Below are 15,044 nucleotides of genomic sequence, written 5' to 3' on the forward strand. Positions count from 1 at the left end.
ATATTTTTTTTTGTTATTCTATTTTTTATTTTTTTGAAGATGGCCACTATCACTTAACCGGCTTGAAGCAGCTTTTCTGTTATTTGTGCCATTTTCATGATATTTGTGCTTGTTGCCTGTCTTCGACTACGTTATTGTGGTCATTACGTATTGGCTGTTCAGTTCATATATGTTTCTTCATCTCCTTGTTTGGAAACGAGAACAATTAAACTTTTTCTCAGCCGTCTTGCTCCACTGCTACAACTTCCTTTGTTTTTTAACAAACCGCCATCACGTGATACTCGCTTCAACCCGTTTATCCTATGATGAACTCTCATTAATTTTTATGTTTTCTAATTTCATGGTGTTTCTTTTTGCAATCATATTATTATATATGTTTTTTATCTTATAGGTGTTGTCTAATGTTGTAAAGTGCTTAGAGCTTCTAAAGATAGGGCGCTATACAAAGTCCTCGTTATTATTATTATTATTATATACAGGTACAAAAATGATTACTGACAGCCTATAGTATCCGCCATGACCGGGTATCCAATCTAAGGCATGGTAAATACAGGTTCGTTGACAAGCTCTAGTCTCCACCATGACTGGGTGTCCAATCTAAAACATGGTAAATACAGGTTCATTGACAATCCCTAGTCTCCACCATGACTGGGTGTCCAATCGAAAGCATGGTAAATACAGGTTCATTGACAGTTTATAGCCTCCATCATTATAATCGTTACTGATGGCAATATTAAAATTACACTTAATTGGCCCAATGCAATTGTCATCCACAAAAACAGTTTAATTTGATTTATAATTTAAACACAATTTAAAATGACACCAACATGAAGCTGGTTAACCAAAATGTTGGTACGTGAAAAAGCTTGCCAGTAGCTTCTTGTGGGTCGGTGGTTCTTTCCTGGCGTTAAACCCCACAACAACAACAACAACAACCAAAATGTTAGAGCTATTAGTGTCAGGTCCTCAAAGATAATTTCATTTCTGCTGGAACTGTAAAAGCAATAGTGGGCATCGGTTTTAAAAATGTCTCTCTTCCTCAATTACAATATAAAGTATTTACCACATTTGGCTTTGAGCAAGACTGATAATAAAGAAATTTACCACACTGGGCTTTGGGAATACTAGCAATTATGATATTGATGCCATCAGGTTTGGGGAATACTGATAATTAGGATATTTACCACCTTTAGGTTTTAAACTGACAATTAGGATATTTACCACTTTAGGTTTTAAACTGACAATTAGGATATTTATCACATTTGGTTTTAAACTGAAAATTAGGATATTTACTCCATTAGGCTAGGGGAATACCGAAAATTAGAATATTTACACATTAAGTTTTAAACTGACAATTAGGATATGTACCACTTTAGGTTTTAAACTGACAATTAGGATATTTACCACATTTGGTTTTAAACTGAAAATTAGGATATTTACGCCATTAGGCTTGGGGAATACCGATAATTAGAATATTTACACAAACTGACAATTAGGATATTTATCACTTTATGCTTGGGTAATGCTGATAATTATGAATTTTACCACATCTGATTTTGAGTAATACCAGTAATTCATAATATCTGCTCTGACAAAAAGCATTGTTTTAACAACAAATATGATACTTCATGTATATTACACTGGTAAATAACTTTCACCATAGTTAACAATTAAAATCATTACTAACATGAACATATAGGTTATATAATGTATATTTAAAGGTCATCGGCCATACTCCAACATTTTCCTATTTATATCAGATTTGCATTACATGATTAAAAATAGTTATACTCGCACACAAAAAAATAAAAAATTATCAAGTGTAAAGAAGAAATAAAAATTGAATTACTCGAAATAGAATTATACAACGCTGTTACTTCCCCTTAGTTACGAGTTCCCACCTATAGAGGACGCAACCGTAAATGACGGACATTTATCTCTACAAGACGAACTACATGCTTCTTGTTGTCGAAAAATGAAACACTATAAACTATGGATAGGAAATATTTTAGATGAAACTAATAAAAACTAATTTACTGTTCAGCCTTATATCGGTATGCGTGCATGATGCACTAGATTGTGTCGCTTTCAAAACTGTTCCATTGTTTCAATTTATTTAGAAAATTCCTGTTAATACAGGTAAAAAGACTCAATGCCAGCTACCTTGTGTCGTCAGAGTTAATAAAAACAAAAGATGAAAGAAATCGGCACACTTAAAGAATCCAAAGGAACCAAACTTGACTTCCTTTTGTCGGCCAACTTCAGAAGAAAAAATCGGCACACTAAAAAGATACCAAAGTCAATTTTTCGGGGATGGTTTGCATTGTAATAAAATACCAATGTATTTGATATCCTTTCTGTAAGTTTAAACAATGAGTTTATAGCTTCAAACCAATTGTGTTTATCACCCGGGCTTCTATTTGTCTGCCATATGTAATCATAATTGATGTTTCCAATGCAAATATTATACACAATAATAACTTGCTTTAATAATACTTTTGTAACCCATGCTAGCAAAAAGATTATCATGTGCACTCACATCTAATGTATTTTAAAATAATGTTGTTTTTTTATTTGCGAGATACCAACTTATAGTTAACCTGGATATATAACAATCTGGGTCAGTTTGCAATAAGTAACTTATCAGGCGTAAATGGCAGGTGCCTTTAAGCAATCGGATGATATTTTCGCCTCATTTGCGATTTTGTTATTTGACATAAGCAATACACACTAAAATAAGGATGCATTCACAAGCCGAAATCCGTTACATATACAGAGTTCGTGGATATATATTTTTTAAAACTAATTTTCGCATGATGAAAAAAGAAGGTCGTTGTTGTTGTTGTATGTTTTAACGCCATTTTTCAGCACAAGATAGGCTATACACGGCGGCCAGTATTAATGGTGGAGGAAGAACCCAGGAAATCCCCGGAAAGAACCACCGACTCTCGAGAAGTTACTGCAAGCTTTCTCACATACCCACATTGGCCGAATCCGAGACTCGAACCTACGCAGACAGAGGTGAGATGGCAGTGATCCGTAACGGAGAGCGCTTTAGACCACTCGGCCACTCGGGGCCCCGAAAAAAGAAGGAATATATTATAACAATGCAAGGTTAATTTCTTTCATTTTATTTTCAAACAAGTTTATGTTTATCATTTTATTTTGTACCATGACTGGGGGGGGGGGCAAAAATTAAACACAAAAGTATTTCCTTTCTAATTTGTACGGAATAATGGAGCAAATATGATTGACGATATTGACCAGTAATGACAAGCTTTCAATTTACACACGCAAACACTAAAACAACTTGAAAAATACAAGCAAACAATAAAATTAACTGGTAAGAGCTTCATATTGCAGCAAGTAAACACTGACACAATGCTCAACATTATTCTCTCTCTCGTGTAATCTAGTATGTATTGTATGCAGCCGTGTTACAACGTGAATCCTAAAATTGTGTATATTTGTTATAATATCTCACGTACACTACCCTTAGCAAAATGAATATGTATTATGTAGATATTATGTTACATATTTTTGTTTCATAAATGATTATTGATAATTTGACCGCAAGACTTAAATTGAGAATGTTGTTGTGCAGCTGCATATATTTGTTAGCATAACAAATGTATATAAATATTTTAATTAGAACAAGCAAGATATGTCAGTTTGTGTTTTCTGTCATACATATGTACATTAAGAAGTACGGTTATTTTCTTTCAAAGAATACCAAAATAGTTTGTTTAAATTTAGTTTTTTATCCCTAAAACCTATCTTACATAGCATATACTTTTTTGTTGAAGAAAAAGAACATACAAACTATTGCTAAGTTTGGCTGAATTGTATTTCGAGTTGGACCGAATTGTCTTTGGGCCAAATTCACTATAATCCGGCATATATGATACAACTTTCCCATCCCTCCCCTATTTGATCCCATAGATTAAATACACCTTTTTCTGGTAAACATGGTTTTTCGGAAAAAGAAAGAACGCTTTTTTCCCCATCATCACTCTTTTGGTTACATCAGTATGCAACACAGTGCACCATATTTGCTGCCCAAAAGCACAATCGTACGCTATATCCCACAGACATTTACGTGAGGAAATTAAGCATTTGAATGGCTATGCTGAATAGAAGGGATAAATGTACGTCATATCCGGTTTTGGCATGCAAAAACCACCGATTGTTTGCAGAGATTGGTGAATAAATTTTTCATTTTATAAAACGGAGTTTTAAGTCTAATTAAACATTTTTATGGTGTGCATACATAACCAATGCGTTTTGTTTATAACTATAATTGTATCACACGTTTGTACAATATAGGTGGCCGGTGACCTTTAATGTAATATAGACAAATAGGATACACAGAAAGAATCCCAATCTCACCTGAAGTAAAGGACTGTCCCAATTTCATGTTGGAATCTAAGGAACAGATCCAGTTCATCTGTGGATATTTCAACACCTCCTGCCTGGTTTATGTTTACCAACAGACTCCTAGGAATCACCTGTAGAATAAAAATATATTAAGTCTGAAGGCATTTTATTTTGTTATTTAAATACTTTTATTTTCTTTGTAGTAAGCTCATTTTACTGCTGTGATCTTGATTTTTGATGTATTCAATAAAATATGCCATGTACAACAAATTTTCCTTGATTTGATGTATTCAATAAAATATGCTATTTACAAAAAAATTCCTTGATTTGATGTGTAATAGTCCCCCTCTTATAAGGCCACCCTATTGCAGCAGGGCAGTGGCCTTGTAATCAGGGTGGCCTTTCTACAGGGGGATGACAAATGTGAATACTAAATACATATGAAGAATGTCACAAGTACATTTAATTATAAACCATTTAATATTTTCATTAAAAAATTACATGCATGTTATGAAATAAATGTAAAACTGTTTCATTATTTTCAAAAGAATGTTATGAATAACCATTACTATAGTTTTAAAACTGTCTTTATAATTATGTTACAAATCACATCATCTGTCACTTTGTTGGTAACAGTCCAAAAACCAAACCAGTCTCATCACAATTAAAAATGTCCTTGTTGTCATATCCCATGCATATATCATTTAGTCTTTTGTTCCAATCTTCATTATTAGCATCAGCTGATTCTCCACTAAGGGCAGAACACTTAATATTGTGGCACACATGAAATCTGTGCAACCATCCGTTACTTGTGGTAAAGTCGTCATATCCCAAATCAACTGACAGAACTGTTGCTTTTTCTTGTCATTCAAATCAGGATACAAACATCTCCTGGCTCAAACAGTCTTCCTTTCTCCGTCCATTTCACCTTCCCACTTCTGCAGAGTGGTTTCCCTATCTTTCACAATATTGTTATGTGAGTCTTTCAGACATTAGTTTTCTGCATGGATCCTCGACCCCCACACCTCTCGGTCATTTGAATTAATTTCACTTTCTCTTCTCAACTGAGAATTTTTCTTTTCCTCGATGACATGTTGATCTTTTTGCAGTAAGTTATTCATGTTGCTAACTACAATACTGATAAAACAATTTTGTATGCACCTAAAAAATTGCTGTGTGTTTATAAAGGAAGTGATGTTGTCGCATGATTCATTAGTCACAGTCTGGTACCCTATTGTTTTTATACATTTCTTTACACTAAGTGAGAGAAGGCAAAATGGTTTAAATATGTACCATTAACATCACGCAGATTTGACCTCGCGGCCTTTAGGATTTGTAATTTTGACAATTATTGTCAGTAGTAGTAGCCACTAATTATCAAAGTCAGCAAGCTCAACATCTCACTAAGGGAAGCCATAAAGGCTATCAAACCATTTTCCTGCTGATTTGTGTATTGTACATCGATACTGCCTTGTTACTACTGTTCGATAATTGTAATCTTAACAATTATCAGAGTGACTAAACCAGACATCTTATGATAACACAGCAGTAAAGCTAACTGGATTACATGTACTTACCCTTTTGTATGGATTAAAATTTGCGTCTTTCTCGGCTTTATGGAATAAATGTGGCTTCTCGTGAGGCGTAAATGATATAATATTAACCTTAGTGGTACATATACTTTAGTCAACTTTCAATAAAGAAAAACTGACATTGGGAAACATAAATCGGATTACTTAGCACAAGTTATGAATAAAATATTGATTCTGGATACATATTAAAATAAAATGTGGTCGCTTGTTGTGGGTAAATTTTATATTATTGCACTAGTATGTTGGACGATGGTTGCGTTAGCCGGGTGGCCTTTCGCGAGGGGTACTTTTGAACACAAACTTGTCATACCAACGGATTCTGACTGTAAAGAGCGGGTGGCCACTGGCCAGAGGGGCCGTTCAAGAGGGGGACTACTGTATTAAAAAAAAATATGCCATGTCCAACAAATTTTTCTTGATTTGATGCATTCAATAAAATGACATCTCCAACAAATCTTCCTTGCGTCTTACATTATTAAACATATATCATTTATTTAAAACAAATTTTTATTCTGGCTTTATTTTTTTTCAAGGGTCTAAATTTATAAAGCATACCATTTGAAAACAAGACATGTTTGTTGACACCTGAATTCAGGGATTTTCAAAGTACTTAGGTATTTCATTTTGTTGAGTCACTGCTACAAAGACCCAAAAAATGAAAATACAAATAAAAACTAAGGAACTGTTCTGACAACAAACCGTCCTTGTTTCTATGGTGAAAATACTACGACCTGTATGAACAAGGATCAAACACTTACCAAGATTTATCTTTTGTGCTCGTGATAAAAGGGACAACACCATGCTAATTAGTTACTAAAGTTTATAAGTACTAACTTCAAACAATGTCTATAACGATGCATGATCAGTGAGTACTTTCTGATATGTAAGGCATCAATTCAGTCACTCATGAGTTGTTTAGTTCAATTTTGATCCCCATCAGTTGGGACGATGTTAGTAGTGACTCCACCCCATCGGTTGGGATTATGTAGTGACTCCCCCATAGGTTGGGGTGACGTAGTGACTCCATCCCATCATTTGGGATGATGTCATGACTCCACCCCATTGGTTGGGATCATGTAGTGACTCCACCTCATTAGTTGGAATCATGTAGTGACTCCACCCCATCGGTTGGGATCATGTAGTGATTCCACATGTAAAATCAAGCACATAACCAGCTGCTCCTTTCAAAACACAACTGACAAACATTATAAATAATTTTTAAGTGCAGAGCCTATCAAAGTGCAAAGATGGTAACTACATTGAACAAACCAATTTCAACCACTACATTTTACAAAAAGAACAAACTACAAAAAAGAACTTAAATCACACTTCAACAAGTGTCATAGAAAACAGCTCAAAGAAAACACTGCGGAAAAGGATGACATTGCTAGGGAAGATCAATACTATAGTACTGGACTTTGAAACAAGTGGATTCGTGCTGAATGGATCACAGCAGTTCATGGGAAAATGTGTGAAAGCTTAATTATCATTAGTTCAGATAATTCTGGACCTGTTTAATTCAACAATTCAGGATTATATTCCTGACAAATATTTGCTTGTACAACAAAGACTTAACTGACATGATGCTCATTTAGTTTCTTTTTCTTTCTTCTTTTCGAAAATCAATAAAGTCTGAGCTTTGATACCTTGCTGCAGTTAGTTTTGTATACATAGTATTTCATTCAGAACTGTGCAAGAATCATTAGTTCAAGTTGTTTGCAATACACTTGCTCATTTGGATAAAACATAGATGGAACAAATGAATTTGCTTTCAGGAGAAATAGAAAATTGGTATAAACAATACCAATTTGTGTAAATCAGCATCATCTATTATTCTTGATTTTATTTTCAGTAATACTAGTGTTTGAATATTATATGAGTAGTCAGACTTGGTCAATGTAAATCTTCCAAAACAGAAAGATTGTACATATGGATGAAGGTTTTTCCATTCAGAAAAGGCAAACCAAAGAAGTGTCAATTTCAGAAGTGTAGCACAAGCAGCAAGTGTATCTGAAAACGAAGTGTTAAGCAAATTGTGTTTTTCCTAGAATACTTACCCAAGCACATTACATTAGGAATATTAGCCTGCAACACTGTAAATCCAGTCCTACTGAAAGATGACAATGCTTTTATATCCACTATATCGTATAGACAAAGGGAAATAACTCTTGCCCATTACTGCCACTTGCCCCTGCCAAGTGTCGCCAGTCTTTTTTTGTGAGCAATATACTAACGAGGGTGCTTGTATGGTGGGATGGGGTGGCTCTTTAATTGGGTAAATATGCTCATAGAAACAAAATTTACTTGACAATGTGCCCTCTCCTTCACATACATTAGGAGAATATGTAATAGGAGGAGTGAATGGTAAGCACCCATCCTGTACCTTGGGTGTCCTTCTAAGGATGAAGGCTGGGTTCCAAATGAGAACGATAACCTGTTCTCCTAATTTCATCAACAATACAGCCTGGGGTCACTTCATCTATGACCCTACATATAATTAGAAGATAATTATTGAAATCTAAGCTATAAAATGCTACAAAATTTCACTGGCGAATCCAGCGAAGCTGATAGGCTGTGTTGATTGTTTTAATTGGGTCTGTTGGTCATCTGGGTTGCTGCCACTGGATCTACCAGATTCAAGGTTTACCTCTGCAAAGCTTAATCTTTAGGATAAAACTCAAGAAGGTTGAGTCTGCACTCTAGCTAACAGTTTCTACTATGTTACATTTGAACACAAGGAATGCAGAGATTGCTTTAATCTCATGGGCAGTAATCTTCATGATGTTACTCAGATCTTGTGAAACCTCTGATTACGCTGAATGTATAACTTATTTCAGCCATGAAGCATGGGCTTGAAGGGTGATTTCGTTTATGCATGTCACGGCTCATCTCTGTGCTTTTTAAGTAGTGCATAAGTTCGTGAATGGTTCTTGCAAGGCTACTTATCTATCTAATGAGGATGATGAGCAAAAGATGACAATGATTACCAGTAAATGGTTGGCTATGAAGCATGGTTGTGTCAAGAGGACCACCTAACCAACCAATCTGAACTGAAGATAGTTCAGGTTGAAGGAAATGGAATAGAGTTCATTCACCCTGCATGCTGTAGCAAAAGCTATCAGGTAGTATGCTTTGTATAATAGTAACTTTAGCAAAGTGTGGGCTAAAGGCTTTTATTTATATGAAGTAACCATGGAAAAACCTAGGACATGTTCCAGTTTGGAAATTGAATGAAGGATTTTGGTTAATTGAGACCAAAACCCAGGACATGTTCCATTTTGGAAATTGAGTGAAGGATTTTGATTAACTGAGACCAAAACCTAACTAAAGACCTGAAAGATCATAATCATGCCCAATATCACGTCTACTACGATGACGAAATGTGTCTGATATCATGCAGCTATAGTTTTTAATATTAACTGGGGCCAACGGTTTCTCTTTAAAGAGCCAGATAAAAAAGAAGGCCTGTTGAGGGAATTGGCTCTCAGTGGGATGATGTTATTGATATGGCAGCTTGAATATTCATTGCAAACACATTTTTTTTTTGTAAATGCTTTGAGAGAAAATATCTCAATCATAGGAAAATCATTAAATGCAACTGGTCTGAGAAATAGCCAGTATTTGGATCCTGGAAGAAACACAGGTTATGTTTAATTTTATGTTTTTAACATGGCCCTTCATACTTGCATGCTGGGGTATTATTATTTTATGTTCATTACATCTATATATATATATATATATATACATACATACATATATATATGTATATATATATATATATATATATATATATATATGTATATATATATATATATATATATATATATATATATATATATATATATATATATATATATATATATATATATATATATATATATATATATTATGACATTTGTGAGATATGCGATTTTCAAATACATTTAAACACAAACCATAACAATGACAATTCTTTTGAAGCTGCTGACAAAGACACAACTATACCATATTATTCAATGACTAGACACAACTATACCATATTATTAAATGACTAGATAAGAAAGTTGTTAACATTGGGGTTGTCCTATTAAATCTACCTTATGCCCTCGAGCCCTGAAGTTCATCAACACTTGCTCTAGGGGGATCCACCGCACAGGTATCTCCTCACCCCAATATGGCTGTCGAGTTGCAACTTCTACAATTTTCTTCTTTAAACCCTCCAGCTTGCTGTCGACAACAGTGTTGTCAATGGCAAAGTCCTCTTCAACCAAATGAAACCTGGAAGGCTTGTCCTTAAGATGATAACGGAATTCTCTGAAGTAGTTCTCACAGATCTCATGACGATAATCCTAGAAATGGATGAAGAACTCACATTAAGTCAGGGAAAATCATTCTTCTTTAGTAAGAATGATACACTTGAAAAATTCCATTGTATTTCTTGCTTTTAAAATCTATAGATAACACGGTATCAAATAGCATTTATGCACTGTTTTTCACTTCCAACTTCAAGGTAAATTGCCACAGAATGGGTAAATAGGTAACATAGGTGTATTAGACACCTTGTTAAAGTAATAATTATAAGGTAAATGCTTTCAACAGAAATTTGAATGTTTACTAGCCGTAAAGTTTTAAAAAATATCAAAAGGAAATCACATTGACCTATTTAGCATTATTATTGTACATGTGTATAAATGAAAATTATGAAACAGTTCTGCAGATACCTGGAAAAATGCTTTGTGATGATGACTCAAGCACAAAAAAGACCTTAGTGACTTTAGTTTGGAATGGTAAATTGTGTTGCATAAGAGGAATCCACAAATTTTCATAAAAGTAGCTAAACAAAACAATGCAAGCCATAATATAATAAAAATGATATTTCATGATAAAGACAAGTCACTACATCTTGAATGGTAGGTCACTCCCCTCTCCCAAACCTTGTCCTATCAAGAATCCAAAATATGTCTAGTTGGCTGCCTGTACTGCATGGCATATGGCTAAGAGTTAGTATATGCCTTGCATTAATTTCACTTGTCCTGCATCAAGTTTACTTGTCATGCACTGAATCTGCTTAAAATACCACTTGTCTAATTAGCCACCTTTTGAAAAGGTTATTTGCCTTTCCTTAGCCATCACTCAAATATGCAAGTGGATGAGTGACATGTTTTGAGTTCTCATACAGATGAACCTAGGCATCAAGTTTGAATGCTTAAGATTTGGATAAGGGTTCTGATATTAAAGATATGAGGTGATATGTTTTCTGATTATTTGTGAACCAGGTGTTTAATTGAAACAATGTGTGCTACGAGACAGAATTAGATCTGTCATCAAGTGGGTGCTTAAACAATCCCTACCCAGCTCACTCTTAAAGTAATGTTAGAAAGCTACACAAACCCGAGCAAGATCTGACATGAGATGTGCGCTTGCACAATACTCCTAAGTGTAAAAAATTATATCTCTTGGTAGGTGAGCACGTACAGAATACCCCCACTGAATGAGTAATAATTTTCCAACTTGAAACAAATATATTAACAGATCTGTCAATGGATGAGTCTTTACATAATGCCCCACTCTGAAAGTAATGCTACATGCCTATACAAATTTGAACTAGATCTGTCATTAAGACAGCAATGTTGCATAGCTGCAAAAAATCTGAACTACATCTTAGGATAGCAATGTAATGTTACATAGCTGTAAACAATCTGAACTAGATCTGTCAATAAGACATTAATGTAATGTTACAAAGATATACAAATCTGAACTAGATCTGTCATTAAGACAGTGATGCAATGTTACAAAGCTGTAAAAAATCTGAACTAGATCTGTCATTAAGTAAGTAATGTTACACAGCTATACAAAATCTGAACTAGATATGTCATTAAAACATTAAAGTAATGTTGCATAGCTGTAAATAATCTGAACTAGACATGTCATTAAGACTGCAATGTAATGTTACATAGCTATACAAATCTGAACTAGATATGTCATTAAGACTGCAATGTAATGTTACATAGCTATACAAATCTGAACTAGATCTGCCATTAAGACAGTAATGTAATGTTGCATAGCTATACAAACCTGAACTGGATCTGTCATTAAGACAGTAATCTAATGTTACATTGATATACAAATCTGAACTAAATTTGTTATTAAGACAGTAATGTTACATAGCTATACAAAATCTGAACTAGATATGTCATTACGACATTAAAGTAATGTGCATAGCTGTAAATAATCTGAACTAGATATGTCATTAAGACTGATATGTAATGTTACATAGCTATAAAAATCTGAACTAGATATGTCATTAAGACTGCAATGTAATGTTACATAGCTATACAAATCTGAACTACATCTGTCATTAAGACAGTAATGTAATGTTGCATAGATATACAAATCTGAACTAGATCTGTCATTAAGACAGTAATGTAATATTACATAGCTATACACATATGAACTATATCTGTCATTAAAACAGTAATGTAATGTTGCATAGCTATACAAATCCGAACTAGATCTGTCATTAAGACAGTAATGTTGCATAGCTATACAAAATCTGAACTAGATGTGTCATTAAGACAGCAATGTAATGTCACATAGCTATACAAATATGAACTAGATCTGTCATTAAAACAGTAATGTAATGTTGCATAGCTATACAAATCCGAACTAGATCTGTCATTAAGACAGTAATGTTGCATAGCTATACAAAATCTGAACTAGATGTGCCATTAAGACAGCAATGTAATGTTACATAGCTATACAAATCTGAACTAGATCTGCCATTAAGACAGTAATGTAATGTTACATAGCTATACAAACCTGAACTGGATCTGACATTAAGACAGTAATGTAATGTTACATAGCTATACAAATCTGAACTAGATCTGTCATTAAGACAGTAATGTAATGTTACATAGCTATACAAATCTGAACTGGATCTGTCATTAAGACAGTGTTGTAATGTTACATAGCTGTAAATAAATTCTGAACTAGATCTGTCATTAAGTCAGCAATGTTGCATAGCTATAGGAAATCTGAACTAGATCTGTCATTAAGACAGTAATGTAATGTAACATAGCTATACAAAATCTGAAATAGATCTCTCATTAAAACAGTAATGTTACATATCTATACAAAATCTCAACTAGATCTGTCATTAAGACAGTAAGGTTACACAGCTACACAGAATCTGAACTAAATCTGTCATTAAGACAGTAATGTTACATAGCTATACAAAATCTGAACTAGATCTGTCATTAAGACATTAAAGTAATGTTGCATAGCTGTAAATAACCTGAACTAGATATGTCATTAAGACTGCAATGTAATGTTACATAGCTATAAAAATCTGGGCTAGATCTGTCATTAAGACAGTAATGTAATGTTGCATAGCTATACAAAGTCTGGACTAGATCTGTCATTAAGACAGACATGTAATGTTACATAGCTATACAAATCTGAACTAGATCTGTCATTAAGACAGTAATGCAACGTTAAATTGCTATACAAATCTGAACTAGATCTGTCATTAAGACAGTAATGTAATGTTACATAGCTATACAAAATCTGAACTAGATCTGTCATTAAAAAATGTAAAATATTTATACAAAATCTGAACTAGATCTGTCATTAAGACAGTAAGGTTACATAGCTACACGCAATCGGAACTAAATATGTCATTAAGACAGTGATGTTACATAGATATACAAAATCTGAACTAGATCTGTCATTAAGACAGTGATGTAATTTTACATAGCTGTACAAAAATCTGAACTAGATCTGTCATTAAGACAGTAATGTAATGTTACATAGCTATACAAAATCTGAACTAGATCTGTCATTAAGAACAGCTCCGGTGGCCTAGTGGTTCGATCCCCGACAGAGTCATACCAGAGACTTAAAAAATGGTACTAACAGCTGCCTCGCTTGGCGTTCAGCATTAAGAGGTTAGTATTAGGACTGGTCGGCCTGGTGTCAGGATCATGTGACCGGGTGGGACATCATGCTACATGTCTGTGGCATGATGCCCCAGTGCTAGACATCATTATAAACTGCCACATTGCAGACATCGTAGCGATATGACTGAAAAATTGTTAAAGCTACGTTAAAAATCAAAATCAAATCACATCACGTCATTAAGACAGTAATGTTACATAGCTATACAAAATCTGAACTAGATCTGTCATTAATTGAGTGTTTTCAGTCACTGATCTGGACTTGTGACCCTTTTCATATGAAATCGATTCCAATTTGTCTTTCCCTATATCCAAATTATCCACAGAAACTGGCAACTATTGATAGTGAATAATATGATTTATTGTGTACAAATACTCGTGGATTGAAAGTGCGGGCTAGATATATCATCATCAAATATTCAGTCTTAATTAAGCATATGGTAAGAGTTCACTGAAGGGACTGAAACTTTATCAGGCAAACAGTGGGCAAATAGTAAGAGTTCACGTAAGGGACTGAAATTTTACCGGGCAAATGGTGGGCATATTGTAAGAGTTCACTGAAGGGACTGAAACATCACCAGGCAAATAGTGGGCATATAGTAAGAGTTCACTGAAGGGACTGAAACATCACCAGGCAAATAGTGGGCATATAGTAAGAGTTCACTGAAGGGACTGAAACTTTACCAGGCAAATAGTGGGATATAGTAAGAGTTCACTAAAGGGACTGAAATTTTACCAGGCAAATAGTGGGCATATTGTAAGAGTTCACTGAAGGGACTGAAACTTTACCAGGCAAATAGTGGGCAAATAGTAAGAGTTCACTGAAGGGACTGAAACATCACCAGGCAAATAGTGGGCATATAGTAAGAGTTCACTGAAGGGACTGAAACATCACCAGGCAAATAGTGGGCATATAGTAAGAGTTCACTGAAGGGACTGAAACATCACCAGGCAAATAGTGGGCATATTGTAAGAGTTCACTGAAGGGACTGAAACTTTACCAGGCAAAACCTTGTCCTTGTTGTTTTAGGCTTAACGCCATTTTTCAGCACATGATAGGCTTTACATTGTGGCCAGTAGGTGGAGGAAGAACCCAGAAAATTCATGGAAGAACAACCGACCCACAGGAAGTTACAGGTAA

The 15,044-nt window shown here is 34.4% G+C and overlaps 1 protein-coding gene across 1 annotated transcript in view; it reads right to left on the reverse strand.

The window, feature by feature from the left end:
- The window catches only part of LOC149791134 (uncharacterized), a 58,147-nt gene that overhangs the window by 22,442 nt on the left and 20,661 nt on the right, over positions 1-15,044 (reverse strand). Inside the window, exons 6-7 of the mRNA XM_089973289.1 lie at positions 10,046-10,297; positions 4,390-4,508 (exon numbers count right to left, since the gene is read on the reverse strand). Coding sequence (XP_089829415.1) covers positions 4,390-4,508; positions 10,046-10,297 — 371 coding nt within the window. The remainder of the gene's footprint in view (positions 1-4,389; positions 4,509-10,045; positions 10,298-15,044) is intronic.

This window comes from Sinohyriopsis cumingii, chromosome 10 (assembly GCF_028554795.1).
Source record: "Sinohyriopsis cumingii isolate HCF-2022 chromosome 10, ASM2855479v2, whole genome shotgun sequence".
In the NCBI taxonomy this organism is placed as follows: Eukaryota; Metazoa; Mollusca; class Bivalvia; order Unionida; family Unionidae; genus Sinohyriopsis; species Sinohyriopsis cumingii.